Source organism: Plectropomus leopardus, chromosome 23, assembly GCF_008729295.1.
Source record: "Plectropomus leopardus isolate mb chromosome 23, YSFRI_Pleo_2.0, whole genome shotgun sequence".
Taxonomy (NCBI): Eukaryota; Metazoa; Chordata; class Actinopteri; order Perciformes; family Serranidae; genus Plectropomus; species Plectropomus leopardus.
Window position 1 is genome coordinate 15027943 of NC_056485.1, and position 18457 is coordinate 15046399.

Genomic DNA, 18457 nt, shown 5'->3' on the forward strand with positions numbered 1-18457 from the left:
TTATATGCCAAAAAGGACTTTTTGCAGAAGGAAAAAAAACATAGTTCCTATAGTCAGATTTGGCTTAACTTCTATAAAAAATATTAAAGCCACTTCATTTTCCTTCTTCACTGAGATCCCTCGAGCTCCCTAACGAGAGGCCTCATACTCCTCATCCTTTTCAGGATTTCATAGAGCGCGTCTTTTCCCTGGGTGCCGGCTGCAGTCACACACCTGAGAATGTCCCTCATTTGGTCTTGTGTAGTTGTTAAAGCTCTAATGGCGTCGTACCTCTCATTTGAGATCAACTCTTTATGCAGGAGCTTGTCCAAGACGGCGTCTGTGTCGGTCACTCGGTTAATCAGAGCTGTCCGATGGCGATCCACGAAATGCTGACCTGAGGCAGCCATGGAAAATAAAAGCAGAGCAGACAATCGGTGAACACTAGAAGTTTTAATGGTCATATTTATAAAAAAAAAAAAAAAATGTTAAGAGCAAGGAGGAGTAATGGTGTCCGAGGCCGCAATATAAATCATTTATCATTCTCTGCTCTAATTTTAAGGAGTCCAGTTCTCTGCTTAAAGCGAAAACTGACCTACAAACATTCAAATTCCACTCAAAATTTCTTTTTGCAATTTTTACCTGGAGCTGAATTTTCTGCAGAGAGTGAGAGAAATCTCTTTTTTAAATCTAAGTTAACAAAAACACAACTCTTATTTTCATGTAATTTTTAATCACAGAAATCATGCTTTTTGTATTATATTAAATTCCTACCAGTTTATCCCCTTAAATCCTACACACTGGACTTTTAAGATGTTAACAAAATTTTGAATTGTTAATCTATTTTAATTACACAAGCAATTTTTTTATCGCAATAGCTAAAAATATTATAAGAAATCAAGATCACGATTAAAAATGCATTTAAAGTAGAGTTATATACCTCAGCCAAACATCAGAATATAATAATGAACATTATAAATTATTTTTGAGACATTTTTTTTGCTTCTCAATTAATTGATAAACAATCATCAAAATGCTCGCATTGCCTTCTGTGGCTCTAATCCTGTTTTTCTTAACTTACCTTGTTCATGATCAGGGCTTTGACTTTGGTAGTCCTCTAAAATAAAAAAACAGGGCACAAGGCTGGTCGGTTAATGGAAATTTAGCTGATTTCATATTTGTTCCGTTGTTCCATTGTCAACACACATGGCATTTAGGTCTGATAATTGTGCATATTTAGCTAAACAAGACAAATGTTGTGCAGATTAATTGGTTTAAAATATTTTAAAAAACACTAACCTTTGTAAATGGAACAGGTCCAGGTAGTGTTTTTCTCACTTTTGAGCTTGAGGGTAAAGTCGTCATCTGCGTTTCTAATGAACACCTCAAATTGATTTGTGCTGTCATATCTGAGCTCTCGTGTCTAAAAAACATAGTGGAACAAATGGAGTTCAAAACTTTGTTGCAGTTGATACTTTCAATTTGGAATTATCTTTTACTTGACACATTTGCAGTGATACTTGACACCAGCCTGAAAAGCTGTTAAAATGTAAACATAAACATACTCTCCTGCATTAACCGGAAATTGCTTTGAGCACACGTTCCTCGTTAATATTTTAATCTTTATTTGCTAACTTATATCATGTTTGTTACTTTATGATTTTAATTCTCCTTTTTGGTCGAAATAAATACTTAATTACCCAAGTTAGATGTAAAAACAAATGCCGTTATTCCCATCGGTCTCTCTCTGCTAATGCTGGCTGCCGGCTGTTTACAGTTCTGTAACTAATCCCTCCACCACTAGATGTTGTGGCGTTCAGCTCAGCTGTCTGTTCTACCAGCAGAGAGAGACTGAGCTGTGGTGGTGCCTGCTGTGCACTACATATCATGACTTTAGTAGAAAGAAGAGCACATATATTTATTTAATTTAAAAAAATACCATTGGGATTTCTGAATACCTGAGCCTAACCCTGAGAACCACCAAATTTGTAACTGAGTTTTAAAGGCTTTTTTTTAAAAAAAAAAAAAAACTTTATTTATATTGCCAATTTTTTTTTTAAAAAAAATTCATAGCCAGAAGAAGTAAAAACAGATTTTTTTAGATTTTCAAAATGCTGGTGGTCCTTGAACACATCATGTGCTTCCATCAAATAACCTATTAAAACACAGAGCCAATGATAGTTAAATAGTTAAAACATACGCTTGGTTGAATCTTCGCGTCCGCCTTGTCTGTTGTGAGGGAGAAATTACTTCCCAAAAGCATGGGCTTGTCTGGGCCTGGTTTTAACATTTTTAAGTATCCACGGGAGTAATGCTGTTTTTCCACTTCCTGTGAAAAACAAAAAAATGTTACTAAAACCCAAACTAGCCAACATTTGTTTTTTTAGTCTCAATGTTTCTGTTGCTTTTACCAGGTAACAGAAATATGATATTTAAACTGTGCTGTTTTTAGGTACTACAGAAGCCCTAACCATAAAAACATTTTTCCTGCTTTTTTCTCTGAGATAACAGGATACGTTTCTCAATGTACCGAAACTGCGTTTTCCCAACATAATGACAATTAATTTGAGATCTCGAGATAAGTTAAATGTGAAAGGTCTGAGATTTCCATCACGTGTGACATGTCATGCAATGCTGACTGACAGATGCTCTTGACACTTATGTAGATAAGCTGGATATATAAGATATAAGCTAAGTTTGTTTTGCGCTTTTATGCTTTCTACTCTGAAATATTTTTTAAAGAAATTAATAATTGAATGTTAACCTTACAAGAGGTGTATGTCGGGTTTTGGCTATGATTTCGATGAATACCCTACTATATTACGGCACTGTTTTTTTTTAATGTTGAGATCTCAAGTTAATTACGTCGTTACATCAGGAATGTCGAGAATATTATCCCATTATCTCAAGAAAACCGAGGGGGGAAAAAGTGAATGTATGAATGCTTAGGGCTTCCTTAAATTCCATTTTGTAATTGAAAGAAAAAAGAATTACTGTGACAAATGAAAATAGAGAAACCTTTTTCAAAGCTTTATCGGGTGGCACCAGGTAAATGTGTAATGTGAGGGCAGATTGGATTGTCATGTATATCCACACGTCGTAGAAAACTTTCACAGGCAAGCCGAGTATCTTTCGGATCATGACCAGTCGCGGGGAGAAGACTGGCTGGATTAACTTGACGTGGGACGATGTCACTTCAAACACTTCCAGAAAATCTCCACAGGTATCAATATGCAGAACCGCAAACATGTCTGACATTTTGGAGCTGTGATCTGCAAAAAAAGTGCACAATTGTGGTGATGGGAAAAAGAGATGCATATGTCTTTTGTAAAATGCTGATGACATCTCACCGACACAGATCCAGTGTGGCAGATGGACCCTCAAACTTCCCAGCTATGACCGTGATGTCCAGTAAGGGTCCTGCTGGCATGTAACCAATGCACGAAGGCCTCTCGCTGTGGTCCTCCCATGAGCAGAACTGGTATTTGAAGCTGACCTTTTCCTTACAAACCCAGCGCAGGGCAGACACGCTGCACTCAAAGCGACCTGCGTCAGACTGGAGGCTAAGAAATGAAGGTGAATACAAATGGGTTTGGACACACACTGAAATACTTAATTTTGCTGATTATTGTCACCTAAAATTAATTTGTGATTCAATTTTGTGGCATTTTGTCATAGTAAGGCAAATCAGGAAACTGTAGTTATAGATACACACAAGTAATATCTGATAGTTCATACATACAGATACTTCATTTTTCAAGGGAAAGTGCTCCTAGAAGCTGAGTTTTGTTTTAATTACACAAGAAAACTGGTTCAGAATGATTTCAAGAACATGTGATGATGACATTTGTATTTTTAACCTCATCCACTGTCTTGACGACAGGTTCAAATTCAGTCCAATCCATGATGTCCTGATTCCGAAGACAATAACGTTTTGACAATAAGTGTACTTAAGCTATTTTAACAGATTTGATTTAGATTCAGATTTAAAAATGTAAAATTTAAATTAAAGGATTAGCATGGTAGTTTATCAAATGTCAGCTACCGAGAATGAAACTGACTAATTATTAAACTGCCTAAAAATGTCAGTTTTATTCCATACTGTACAATAACATTTCAGATTGTTTGAATTTGAATTTGTTAACATATTTGACTGCATACTATACTATGACTTTGTTTCCTATCATTTTTTATGTCTTGGTGTACCGTAACATTTTTTTTAATAGCATACTCAATTTATGACTTTTAGGATGCCCTATTATACTAGAATTGTTAAAAGCAATTTTAGTGGTATACTATTCAATAATTTCTTTTAATGATATTTTCTCTGATTAGTTTTATGTCTTTTTATAGTAAAGCTGGTGAGTAACAGGAAAGTGAGAGGACAGAGGGGGAATGACCTTGAGCTGCTGCAAAGGACGACGCAGGGAGCACATTCACTCTACCAGGTGAGCTATAGGTCACCCTCATTTTAATGATATTTTAATGAATTTTGTACAGCTGTAAACAGCTTAGAATAGCCTTCCAAGACACACCACAGCAAAGAAAGTTGCAAAAAGAACCCAAAACAGCAGAATTTGGCATGTCGAAAAAAGGACCAAAAATCCATGACTATAGTAAGGCAAAAATGTCAAAATTTGACACATCGAAAAAACTGTTGAAAACACTTGGAAACAGCTTAGAATAGCCTGCTAAAACACGCCATAGCAAAGAAAGTTGCAGAAAGACCCCAAAAAAGCAGAATATGGCATGTTGAAAAAAATGACCAAAAATCCAAGACTATAGTAAGGCAAAAATGTCAAAATTTGACATGTCTCAAAAACTGGTCAAAACAACTGGAAACTGCAGGCTATTCTAACAGCTTAGAATAGCCTGCTAAAACACGCCATCGCAAAGAAAGTTGCAAAAAGAACCCAAAACAGCAGAATTCAGCATGTCAAAAAAATGACCAAAAATCCAAGACTATAGTAAGGCAAAAATGTCAAAATTTGACACATCACAAAAACAGCTGAAAACAACTGGAAACAGCTTAGAATAGCCAACCAAGAAACACCATGGCAAAGAAAGTTGCAAAAAGAGCCAAAAAAAGCAGAATTTGGCATGTCGAAAAAATGACCAAAAATCTAAGGCTATAGTAAGGCAAAAAAATCAAAATTTGACACATCGCAAAAACTGTTGAAAACACCTGGAAACAGCTTAGAATAGCCTGCTAAAACACGCCATTGCAAAGAAAGTTGCAAAAAGAGCCCAAAACAACAGAATTTGGCATATCGAAAATGTGACCAAAAATCCAAGACTATAGTAAGGCAAAAATGTGTGTCAAAATTTGACACGTCCCAAAAACTGTTGAAAACAATTGGAAACAGCTTAGAATAGCCTGCTAAAACACGCCACAGCAAAGAAAGTTGCAAAAATAGGCAACAAATGCAGAATCTGGCATGTCGAAAAAATGACCAAAAATCCAGGCTATAGTAAGGCAAAAATGTCAAAATTTGACACGTCCCAAAAACTGTTGAAAACACCTGGAAACAGCTTAGAATAGCCTGCTAAAACACCCCGCCATTGCAAAGAAAGTTGCAAAAAGAGCCCAAAACAACAGAATTTGGCATATCGAAAATGTGACCAAAAATCCAAGACTATAGTAAGGCAAAAATGTGTGTCAAAATTTGACACGTCCCAAAAACTGTTGAAAACAATTGGAAACAGCTTAGAATAGCCTGCTAAAACACGCCATAGCAAAGAAAGTTGCAAAAATAGGCAACAAATGCAGAATCTGGCATGTCGAAAAAATGACCAAAAATCCAAGGCTATAGTAAGGCAAAAATGTCAAAATTTGACACGTCCCAAAAACTGTTGAAAACAACTGGAAACAGCTTAGAATAACCTGCCAAGACACACCATAGCAAAGAAAGTTGCAAAAAAAGCCCCAAACACAAAAATTCGGCATGTCAAAAAAATGACCAAAAATCCAAGGCTATAGTAAGGCAAAAATGTCAAAATTTGACACCTCCCAAAAACTGTTGAAAACAACTGGAAACAGCTTAGAATAGCCTGCCAAAATACGCCATCGCAAAGAAAGTTGCAAAAAAAGCCCAAAACATCATAATTTGGCATGTCGAAAAAATGACCAAAAATCCAAGGCTATAGTAGTAAGGCAAAAATGTCAAAATTTGACACGTTGCAAAAACTGTTGAAAACAACTAGAAACAGCTTAGAATAGCCAACCAAGAAACACCATGGCAAAGAAAGTTGCAAAAAGAGCCCAAAACAGCAGAATTTGGCATGTCGAAAAAATGACCAAAAATCCAAGGCTATAGTAAGGCAAAAATGTGTGTCAAAATGTGACACGTCCCAAAACTGTTGAAAACAATTGGAAACAGCTTAGAATAGCCTGCCAAGATACGCCATTGCAAAGAAAGTTGCAAAAAGAGCCAAAAAAAGCAGAATTTGGCATGTCGAAAAAATGACCAAAAATCCAAGACTATAGTAAGGCAAAAATGTGTGTCAAAATTTGACACGTCCCAAAAACTGTTGAAAACAACTGGAAACAGCTTAGAATAGCCTGACAAGATACGCCATAGCAAAGAAAGTTGCAAAAAGAGCCAAAAACATCATAATTTGGCATGTCGAAAAAATGACCAAAAATCCAAGACTACAGTAAGGCAAAAATGTCAAAATTTGACACCTCCCAAAAACTGTTGAAAACAATTGGAAACAGCTTAGAATAGCCTGCTAAAACACGCCATAGCAAAGAAAGTTGCAAAAAGAGCCAAAAACATCATAATTTGGCATGTCGAAAATGTGACCAAAAATCCAAGACTATAGTAAGGCAAAAATGTGTGTCAAAATGTGACACGTCCCAAAAACTGTTGAAAACAATTGGAAACAGCTTAGAATAGCCTGCCAAGATACGCCATTGCAAAGAAAGTTGCAAAAAAAAAAAAAACATGAAAATTTGGCATGTCGAAAAAATGACCAAAAATCCAAGGCTATAGTAAGGCAAAAATGTGTGTCAAAATGTGACACGTCCCAAATACTGTTGAAAACAACTGGAAACAGCTTAGAATAGCCTGCCAAGATACACCCATCGCAAAGAACGTTGCAAAAAGAGCCAAAAAAAGCAGAATTTGGCATGTCGAAAAAATGATCAAAAATCTAAGCTATAGCAAGGCAAAAATGTCAAAATTTGACACATCGCAAAAACTGTTGAAAACACCTGGAAACAGCTTAGAATAGCCTGCTAAAACACGCCATAGCAAAGAAAGTTGCAAAAAAGGCAACAAAAGCAGAATCTGGCATGTCGAAAAAATGACCAAAAATCCAAGACTATAGTAAGGCAAAAATGTGTGTCAAAATTTGACACGTCCCAAAAACTGTTGAAAACAACTGGAAACAGCTTAGAATAGCCTGCAAGATACGCCATAGCAAAGAAAGTTGCAAAAAAGAGCCAAAAACATCATAATTTGGCATGTCGAAAAAATGACCAAAAATCCAAGACTACAGTAAGGCAAAAATGTCAAAATTTGACACCCCAAAAACTGTTGAAAACAATTGGAAACAGCTTAGAATAGCCTGCTAAAAACACGCCATAGCAAAGAAAGTTGCAAAAAGAGCCAAAAACATCATAATTTGGCATGTCGAAAAAATGACCAAAAATCCAAGGCTATAGTAAGGCAAAAATGTCAAAATTTGACACATCGCAAAAACTGTTGAAAACACCTGGAAACAGCTTAGAATAGCCTGCTAAAACACGCCATAGCAAAGAAAGTTGCAAAAATAGGCAAAAAAGCAGAATCTGGCATGTCGAAAAAATGACCAAAAATCCAAGGCTATAGTAAGGCAAAAATGTGTGTCAAAATGTGACACGTCCCAAAAACTGTTGAAAACAACTGGAAACAGCTTAGAATAGCCTGCCAAGATACGCCATAGCAAAGAAAGTTGCAAAAAGCGCCAAAAACATCATAATTTGGCATGTCGAAAATGTGACCAAAAATCCAAGACTATAGTAAGGCAAAAATGTGTGTCAAAATTTGACACGTCCCAAAAACTGTTGAAAACAATTGGAAACAGCTTAGAATAGCCTAAAAACACGCCATAGCAAAGAAAGTTGCAAAAAGAGCCAAAAACATCATAATTTGGCATGTCGAAAATGTGACCAAAAATCCAAGGCTATAGTAAGGCAAAAATGTCAAAATGTGACATCCCAAAAACTGTTGAAAACAATTGGAAACAGCTTAGAATAGACTGCCAAGACACGCCATCGCAAAGAAAGTTGCAAAAAGAGCCCAAAAACATCATAATTTGGCATGTCGAAAATGTGACCAAAAATCCAAGACTATAGTAAGGCAAAAATGTCAAAATTTGACACATCGCAAAAACTGTTGAAAACACCTGGAAACAGCTTAGAATAGCCTGCTAAAACACGCCATAGCAAAGAAAGTTGCAAAAATAGGCAAAAAAATGCAGAATCTGGCATGTCGAAAAAATGTGACCAAAAATCCAAGACTATAGTAAGGCAAAAATGTGTGTCAAAATTTGACACGTCCCAAAAACTGTTGAAAACACAATGGAAACAGCTTAGAATAGCCTGCCAAAACACGCCATAGCATAGCAAAGAAAGTTGCAAAAAGAGCCAAAAAAATCATCATAATTTGGCATGTCGAAAAAATGACCAAAAATCCAAGGCTATAGTAAGGCAAAAATGTCAAAATTTGACACGTCGCAAAAACTGTTGAAAACACCTGGAAACAGCTTAGAATAGCCTGCTAAAACACGCCATAGCAAAGAAAGTTGCAAAAATAGGCAACAAATGCAGAATCTGGCATGTCGAAAAAATGACCAAAAATCCAAGGCTATAGTAAGGCAAAAATGTGTGTCAAAATGTGACACGTCCCAAAAACTGTTGAAAACAACTGGAAACAGCTTAGAGAATAGCCTGCCAAGATACGCCATAGCAAAGAAAGTTGCAAAAAGAGCCAAAAAACATCATAATTTGGCATGTCGAAAAAATGACCAAAAATCCAAGGCTATAGTAAGGCAAAAATGTCAAAATTTGACACGTCCCAAAAACTATTGAAAACACCTGGAACAGCTTAGAATAGCCTGCTAAAACACGCCATAGCAAAGAAAGTTGCAAAAATAGGCAAAAAATGCAAATCTGGCATGTCGAAAAAATGACCAAAAATCCAAGGCTATAGTAAGGCAAAAATGTGTGTCAAAATGTGACACGTCCCAAAACTGTTGAAAACAACTGGAAACAGCTTAGAATAGCCTGCAAGATACGCCATAGCAAAGAAAGTTGCAAAAAGAGCCAAAAACATCATAATTTGGCATGTCGAAAAAATGACCAAAAATCCAAGACTATAGTAAGGCAAAAATGTCAAAATTTGACACCTCCCAAAAACTGTTGAAAACAATTGGAAACAGCTTAGAATAGCCTGCTAAAACACGCCATAGCAAAGAAAGTTGCAAAAAGAGCCAAAAACATCATAATTTGGCATGTCGAAAATGTGACCAAAAATCCAAGACTATAGTAAGGCAAAAAAATGTGTGTCAAAATGTGACACGTCCCAAAAACTGTTGAAAACAATTGGAAACAGCTTAGAATAGCCTGCCAAGATACGCCATTGCAAAGAAAGTTGCAAAAAAAGCCCCAAAACATGAAAATTTGGCATGTCGAAAAAATGACCAAAAATCCAAGGCTATAGTAAGGCAAAAATGTGTGTCAAAATGTGACACGTCCCAAAAACTGTTGAAAACAACTGGAAACAGCTTAGAATAGCCTGCCAAGATACGCCATAGCAAAGAAAGTTGCAAAAAGAGCCAAAAAAGCAGAATTTGGCATGTCGAAAAAATGACCAAAAATCCAAGGCTATAGTAAGGCAAAAATGTCAAAATTTACACATCGCAAAAACTGTTGAAAACAACCTGGAAACAGCTTAGAATAGCCTGCTAAAACACGCCATAGCAAAGAAAGTTGCAAAAATAGCAAAAAAGCAGAATTGGCATGTCGAAAAAATGTGACCAAAAATCCAAGACTATAGTAAGGCAAAAATGTGTGTCAAAATTTGACACGTCCCAAAAACTGTTGAAAACAATTGGAAACAGCTTAGAATAGCCTGCCAAAACACGCCATAGCAAAGAAAGTTGCAAAAAGAGCCAAAAACATCATAATTTGGCATGTCGAAAAAATGACCAAAAATCCAAGGCTATAGTAAGGCAAAAATGTCAAAATTTGACACGTCCAAAAACTGTTGAAAACACCTGGAAACAGCTTAGAATAGCCTGCTAAAACACGCCATAGCAAAGAAAGTTGCAAAAATAGGCAACAAAAACATCAGAATTTGGCATGTCGAAAAAATGACCAAAAATCCCAAGGCTATAGTAAGGCAAAAATGTGTGTCAAAATGTGACACGTCCCAAAAACTGTTGAAAACAACTGGAAACAGCTTAGAATAGCCTGCCAAGATACGCCATAGCAAAGAAAGTTGCAAAAAGAGCCAAAAACATCATAATTTGGCATGTCGAAAAAATGACCAAAAATCCAAGGCTATAGTAAGGCAAAAATATCAAAATTTGACACGTCGCAAAAAAAACTATTGAAAAACACCTGGAAACAGCTTAGAATAGCCTGCTAAAACACCATAGCAAAGAAAGTTGCAAAAAAGGCAAAAAATGCAGAATCTGGCATGTCGAAAAAATGACCAAAAATCCAAGGCTATAGTAAGGCAAAAATGTGTGTCAAAATGTGACACGTTCCAAAAACTGTTGAAAACAACTGGAAACAGCTTAGAATAGCCAACCAAGAAACACCATGGCAAAGAAAGTTGCAAAAAGAGCCAAAAAAAAGCAGAAATTTGGCATGTCGAAAAAATGTGACCAAAAATCCAAGACTATAGTAAGGCAAAAATGTGTGTCAAAATTTGACACGTCCCAAAAACTGTTGAAAACAATTGGAAACAGCTTAGAATAGCCTGCTAAAACACACCATAGCAAAGAAAGTTGCAAAAAGAGCCAAAAACATCATATAATTTGGCATGTCGAAAAAATGACCAAAAATCCAAGGCTATAGTAAGGCAAAAATGTCAAAATTTGACACGTCGCAAAAAAACTGTTGAAAACAACTGGAAACAGCTTAGAATAGCCTGCTAAAACACGCCATAGCAAAGAAAGTTGCAAAAAGACCCAAAAAAAGCAGAATATTTGGCATGTCAAAAAAATGACCAAAAATCCAAGACTATAGTAAGGCAAAAATGTCAAAATTTGACACATCCCAAAAACTGTTGAAAACAATTGGAAACAGCTTAGAATAGCCTGCCAAGATACGCCATCGCAAAGAAAGTTGCAAAAAAAAAGCCAAAAACATCATAATTTGGCATGTCGAAAAAATGACCAAAAATCCAAGGCTATAGTAAGGCAAAAATGTGTGTCAAAATGTGACACGTCCCAAAAACTGTTGAAAACAACTGGAAACAGCTTAGAATAGCCTGCCAAGATACGCCATCGCAAAGAAAGTTGCAAAAAAAAGCCCAAAACATCATAATTTGGCATGTCGAAAATGTGACCAAAAATCCAAGACTATAGTAAGGCAAAAATGTGTGTGTCAAAATGTGACACGTCCCAAAAACTGTTGAAAACAATTGGAAACAGCTTAGAATAGCCTGCTAAAACACGCCATAGCAAAGAAAGTTGCAAAAAGAGCCAAAAACATCATAATTTGGCATGTCGAAAATGTGACCAAAAATCCAAGACTATAGTAAGGCAAAAATGTGTGTCAAAATGTGACACATCTCCAAAACTGTGAAAACAACTGGAAACAGCTTAGAAATGCCTGCCAAACACGCCATCGCAAAGAAAGTTGCAAAAAAGAGCCCAAAACATCATAATTTGGCATGTCGAAAAAATGACCAAAAATCCAAGGCTAGTAAGGCAAAAATGTGTGTCAAAATTTGACACGTCCCAAAAACTGTTGAAAACAACTGGAAACAGCTTAGAATAGCCAACCAAGAAACACACGCCATGGCAAAGAAAGTTGCAAAAATAGCCAAAAAAATAAAAGCAGAATTTGGCATGTCGAAAAAATGACCAAAAATCCAAGGCTATAGTAAGGCAAAAATGTGTCAAAATTTGACACATCCCAAAAACTGTTGAAAACAACTGGAAACAGCTTAGAATAGCCTGCTAAAACACGCCATAGCAAAGAAAGTTGCAAAAAAAGCAAAAAAGCAGAATTTGGCATGTCGAAAAAATGACCAAAAATCCAAGGCTATAGTAAGGCAAAAAATGTCAAAATGTGACACGTCCCAAAAACTGGAAAACAATGGAAACAGCTTAGAATAGCATGCTAAAACATGCCATAGCAAAGAAAGTTGCAAAAAAAGCCCAAAAAAGCATTATATTTGGCATGTCGAAAAAATGACCAAAAATCCAAGGCTATAGTAAGGCAAAAATGTCAAAATGTGACACGTCCCAAAACTGTTGAAAACAACTGGAAACAGCTTAGAATAGCCTGCCAAGAAACACGCCATGCAAAGAAAGTTGCAAAAAGAGCCAAAAAAAGCATAATTTGGCATGTCGAAAAAATGACCAAAAATCCAAGACTATAGTAAGGCAAAAATGTGTGTCAAAATTTGACACGTCCCAAAAACTGTTGAAAACAATTGGAAACAGCTTAGAATAGCCTGCTAAAACACGCCATAGCAAAAGAAAGTTGCAAAAAGAGCCAAAAACATCATAATTTGGCATGTCGAAAAAATGACCAAAAATCCAAGGCTATAGTAAGGCAAAAATGTCAAAATTTGACACGTCGCAAAAACTGTTGAAAACAACTGGAAACAGCTTAGAATAGCCTGCTAAAACACGCCATAGCAAAGAAAGTTGCAAAAAAAGCAAAAAAATGCAGAATTTGGCATGTCGAAAAAATGACCAAAAATCCAAGGCTATAGTAAGGCAAAAATGTGTGTCAAAATGTGACACGTCCCAAAAACTGTTGAAAACAACTGGAAACAGCTTAGAATAGCCTGCCAAGATACGCCATAGCAAAGAAAGTTGCAAAAAAGAGCCAAAAACATCATAATTTGGCATGTCGAAAAAATGACCAAAAATCCAAGGCTATAGTAAGGCAAAAATGTGTGTCAAAATTTGACACATCCAAAAACTGTTGAAAACACTGGAAACAGCTTAGAATAGCCTGCTAAAACACGCCATAGCAAAGAAAGTTGCAAAAAAAGGCCAAAAACATGCATAATTGGCATGTCGAAAAAATGACCAAAAATCCAAGGCTATAGTAAGGCAAAAATGTCAAAATGTGACACCTCCCAAAAACTGTTGAAAACAACTGGAAACAGCTTAGAATAGCCTGCCAAGATACGCCATCGCAAAGAAAGTTGCAAAAAAAGCCCAAAACATCATAATTTGGCATGTCGAAAAAATGACCAAAAATCCAAGGCTATAGTAAGGCAAAAATGTGTCAAAATTTGACACATCCCAAAAACTGTTGAAAACAACTGGAAACAGCTTAGAATAGCCTGCTAAAACACGCCATAGCAAAGAAAGTTGCAAAAATAGGCAAAAATGCATCATATAATTTGGCATGTCGAAAAAATGACCAAAAATCCAAGGCTATAGTAAGGCAAAAATGTGTGTCAAAATGTGACACGTCCAAAAACTGTTGAAAACAACTGGAAACAGCTTAGAATAGCCTGCCAAGAAACACCATGGCAAAGAAAGTTGCAAAAAAAGCCCAAACATCATAATTTGGCATGTCGAAAAAATGACCAAAAATCCAAGGCTATAGTAAGGCAAAAATGTCAAAATTTGACACATCCAAAAACTGTTGAAAACAACTGGAAACAGCTTAGAATAGCCTGCTAAAACACGCCATAGCAAAGAAAGTTGCAAAAAAAGCCAAAAACAAATAAATCTGGCATGTCGAAAAAATGACCAAAAATCCAAGGCTATAGTAAGGCAAAAATGTGTGTCAAAATGTGACACGTCCAAAAACTGTTGAAAACAACTGGAAACAGCTTAGAATAGCCAACCAAGAAACACCATGCAAAGAAAGTTGCAAAAAGAGCCAAAAAATAATTTGGCATGTCGAAAATGTGACCAAAAATCCAAGACTATAGTAAGGCAAAAATGTGTGTCAAAATTTGACACGTCCCAAAAACTGTTGAAAACAATGGAAACAGCTTAGAATAGCCTGCTAAAACACACATAGCAAAGAAAGTTTGCAAAAAAAGAGCCAAAAACATCATAATTTGGCATGTCGAAAAAATGACCAAAAATCCAAGGCTATAGTAAGGCAAAAATGTCAAAATTTGACACGTCCAAAAACTATTGAAAACAACTGGAAACAGCTTAGAATAGCCTGCTAAAACACGCCATAGCAAAGAAAGTTGCAAAAAGACCAAAAAAAGCATAATATGGCATGTCGAAAAATGACCAAAAATCCAAGGCTATAGTAAGGCAAAAATGTGTGTCAAAATGTGACACGTCCCAAAAACTGTTGAAAACAAACTGGAAACAGCTTAGAATAGCCCCAACCAAGAAACACCATGGCAAAGAAAGTTGCAAAAAGAGCCAAAAAAAGCAGATAATTTGGCATGTCGAAAAAATGTGACCAAAAATCCAAGGCTATAGTAAGGCAAAAATGTGTGTCAAAATTTGACACGTCCCAAAAACTGTGTTGAAAACAATTGGAAACAGCTTAGAATAGCCTGCCAAGAAACACCATAGCAAAGAAAGTTGCAAAAAAAGCCAAAAACATCATAATTTGGCATGTCGAAAAAATGACCAAAAATCCAAGGCTATAGTAAGGCAAAAATGTCAAAATTTGACACATCCCAAAAACTGTTGAAAACAACTGGAAACAGCTTAGAATAGCCTGCTAAAACACGCCATAGCAAAGAAAGTTGCAAAAATAGGCCAACAAATGCAGAATTTGGCATGTCGAAAAAATGACCAAAAATCCAAGACTATAGTAAGGCAAAAATGTCAAAATTTGACACACCTCCCAAAAAACAGCTGAAAACAACTGGAAACAGCTTAGAATAGCCCAAAACACCCATGGCAAAGAAAGTTGCAAAAAGAGCCCAAAAAACAGCATAATTTGGCATGTCGAAAAAATGACCAAAAATCCAAGGCTATAGTAAGGCAAAAATGTGTGTCAAAATGTGACACGTCCCAAAAACTGTTGAAAACAATTGGAAACAGCTTAGAATAGCCTGCCAAGATACGCCATTGCAAAGAAAGTTGCAAAAAAAGCCCCAAAAACACATAAATTTGGCATGTCAAAAAAATGACCAAAAATCCAAGGCTATAGTAAGGCAAAAATGTCAAAATTTGACACAAATGTCGCAAAAACTGTTGAAAACACCTGGAAACAGCTTAGAATAGCCTGCTAAAACACGCCATAGCAAAGAAAGTTGCAAAAAAGGCAAAAAATGCATAATCTGGCATGTCGAAAAAATGACCAAAAATCCAAGACTATAGTAAGGCAAAAATGTCAAAATTTGACACATCCAAAAACAGCTGAAAACAACTGGAAACAGCTTAGAATAGCCTGCCAAGAAACACCATGGCAAAGAAAGTTGCAAAAAGAGCCCAAAACAGCATAATTTGGCATGTCGAAAAAATGACCAAAAATCCAAGGCTATAGTAAGGCAAAAATGTGTGTCAAAATGTGACACGTCCCAAAAACTGTTGAAAACAATTGGAAACAGCTTAGAATAGCCTGCCAAGATACGCCATTGCAAAGAAAGTTGCAAAAAAAGCCCAAAAACACAAAATTTGGCATGTCGAAAAAATGACCAAAAATCCAAGGCTATAGTAAGGCAAAAATGTCAAAAATTGACACATCCAAAAAACTGTTGAAAACACCTGGAAACAGCTTAGAATAGCCTGCTACAACACGCCATAGCAAAGAAAGTTGCAAAAAAAAGGCCAAAAAATGCAGAATTTGGCATGTCGAAAAAATGACCAAAAATCCAAGACTATAGTAAGGCAAAAATGTGTCAAAATTTGACACATCCCAAAAACAGCTGAAAACAACTGGAAACAGCTTAGAATAGCCTGCCAAGAAACACCATGCAAAGAAAGTTGCAAAAAGAGCCCAAAAAACAGCAGAATTTGGCATGTCGAAAAAATGACCAAAAATCCAAGGCTATAGTAGTAAGGCAAAAATGTGTGTCAAAATGTGACACGTCCCAAAAACTGTTGAAAACAATTGGAAACAGCTTAGAATAGCCTGCCAAGATACGCCATTGCAAAGAAAGTTGCAAAAAAAGCCCCAAAAACATCATAAATTTGGCATGTCGAAAAAATGACCAAAAATCCAAGGCTATAGTAAGGCAAAAATGTCAAAATTTGACACGTCCCAAAAACTGTTGAAAACAACTGGAAACAGCTTAGAATAGCTGCCAAGATACACGCCATAGCAAAGAAAGTTGCAAAAAGAGGCAACAAAAGCAGAATCTGGCATGTCGAAAAAATGACCAAAAATCCAAGGCTATAGTAAGGCAAAAATGTCAAAATTTGACATGTCCCAAAAACTGTTGAAAACAATTGGAAACAGCTTAGAATAGCATGCTAAAACATGCCATAGCAAAGAAAGTTGCAAAAAAGACCCCAAAAAAGCATTATATTGGCATGTCGAAAAAATGACCAAAAATCCAAGGCTATAGTAAGGCAAAAATGTGTGTCAAAATGTGACACGTCCCAAAAACTGTTGAAAACAACTGGAAACAGCTTAGAATAGCCCAAGAAACGCCATGGCAAAGAAAGTTGCAAAAAAAAGAGCCAAAAAAAGCATAATTTGGCATGTCGAAAAAATGACCAAAAATCCAAGGCTATAGTAAGGCAAAAATGTGTGTCAAAATTTGACACGTCCCAAAAACTGTTGAAAACAATTGGAAACAGCTTAGAATAGCCTGCTAAAACACGCCATAGCAAAGAAAGTTGCAAAAAGAGCCAAAAACATCATAATTTGGCATGTCGAAAAAATGACCAAAAATCCAAGACTATAGTAAGGCAAAAATGTCAAAATGTGACACGTCCCAAAAACTGTTGAAAACAACTGGAAACAGCTTAGAATAGCCTGCTAAGATACGCCATCGCAAAGAAAAAGTTGCAAAAAGAGCCAAAAACATCATAATTTGGCATGTCGAAAAAATGTGACCAAAAATCCAAGGCTATAGTAAGGCAAAAATGTGTGTCAAAATGTGACACGTCCCAAAAACTGTTGAAAACAATTGGAAACAGCTTAGAATAGCCTGCTAAAACACGCCATAGCAAAGAAAGTTGCAAAAAGAGCCAAAAACATCATAATTTGGCATGTCGAAAAAATGACCAAAAATCCAAGACTATAGTAAGGCAAAAATGTCAAAATGTGACACGTCCCAAAAACTGTTGAAAACAACTGGAAACAGCTTAGAATAGCTGCCAAGATACGCCATCGCAAAGAAAGTTGCAAAAAAGAGCCAAAAACATCATAATTTGGCATGTCGAAAATGTGACCAAAAATCCAAGGCTATAGTAAGGCAAAAATGTGTGTCAAAATTTGACATGTCCCAAAAACTGTTGAAAACAATTGGAAACAGCTTAGAATAGCCAACCAAGAAACACGCCATGGCAAAGAAAGTTGCAAAAAAAAGCCAAAAACATCATAATTTGGCATGTCGAAAAAATGACCAAAAATCCAAGGCTATAGTAAGGCAAAAATGTCAAAATTTGACACCTCCCAAAAACTGTTGAAAACAACCTGGAAACAGCTTAGAATAGCCTGCTAAAACACGCCATAGCAAAGAAAGTTGCAAAAAGGCAAAAAATGCAGAATCTGGCATGTCGAAAAAAAATGACCAAAAATCCAAGACTATAGTAAGGCAAAAATGTGTCAAAATTTGACACATCGCAAAAACTGCTGAAAACAACTGGAAACAGCTTAGAATAGCCTGCAAAAACACCCATAGCAAAGAAAGTTGCAAAAAAGGCAAAAAAATGCAGAATTTGGCATGTCGAAAAAATGACCAAAAATCCAAGGCTATAGTAAGGCAAAAATGTCAAAATTTGACACGTCGCAAAAACTGTTGAAAACAACTGGAAACAGCTTAGAATAGCCTGCTAAACAAACACCACAGCAAAGAAAGTTGCAAAAAACCGCAAAAAAAGCAGAATTTGGCATGTCGAAAAAATGACCAAAAATCCAAGGCTATAGTAAGGCAAAAATGTGTGTCAAAATGTGACACGTCCCAAAAACTGTTGAAAACAACTGGAAACAGCTTAGAATAGACTGCCAAGATACGCCATAGCAAAGAAAGTTGCAAAAAGAGCCAAAAAAAGCATAATTTGGCATGTCGAAAAAATGACCAAAAATCCAAGGCTATAGTAAGGCAAAAATGTCAAAATTTGACACATCCCAAAAACTGTTGAAAACAACCTGGAAACAGCTTAGAATAGCCTGCTAAAACACGCCATAGCAAAG

General features: G+C 36.1%; 2 protein-coding genes across 2 annotated transcripts in view; both read right to left on the reverse strand.

Moving 5' to 3' along the window:
• Positions 1 to 94: 94 nt before the first annotated feature.
• LOC121962437 (NACHT, LRR and PYD domains-containing protein 1 homolog) lies at positions 95 to 3237 on the reverse strand. Its single transcript, XM_042512693.1, has 5 exons — positions 2998 to 3237; positions 2180 to 2308; positions 1279 to 1402; positions 1061 to 1096; positions 95 to 376 (listed from the first exon to the last, which is right to left on the reverse strand). Exons 1-5 carry the CDS (start codon positions 3235 to 3237, stop codon positions 108 to 110), a joined length of 798 nt encoding a protein of 265 aa, XP_042368627.1. The 3' UTR covers positions 95 to 107.
• An 88-nt stretch (positions 3238 to 3325) lies between these two features.
• Positions 3326 to 18457, reverse strand: part of LOC121962438 (sterile alpha motif domain-containing protein 9-like) — a 28264-nt gene continuing 13132 nt past the window's right edge. Inside the window, exon 10 of the mRNA XM_042512694.1 lies at positions 3326 to 3542. Within this exon, the coding sequence (XP_042368628.1) occupies positions 3326 to 3542 (217 nt within the window). The remainder of the gene's footprint in view (positions 3543 to 18457) is intronic.

Bases quoted from the DNA above. Each gene is read 5' to 3' on its own strand.
- LOC121962437 (XM_042512693.1), bottom strand. From the start codon at position 3,237: ATGTCAGACATGTTTGCGGTTCTGCATATTGATACCTGTGGAGATTTT. The intron at 1,403-2,179 runs GTATGTTTTAAC...TATGTTTTTTAG, and splicing joins ACGCGAAGATTCAACCAAGC to ACACGAGAGCTCAGATATGA. The intron at 1,097-1,278 runs GTTAGTGTTTTT...TTTTTATTTTAG, and splicing joins GACCTGTTCCATTTACAAAG to AGGACTACCAAAGTCAAAGC.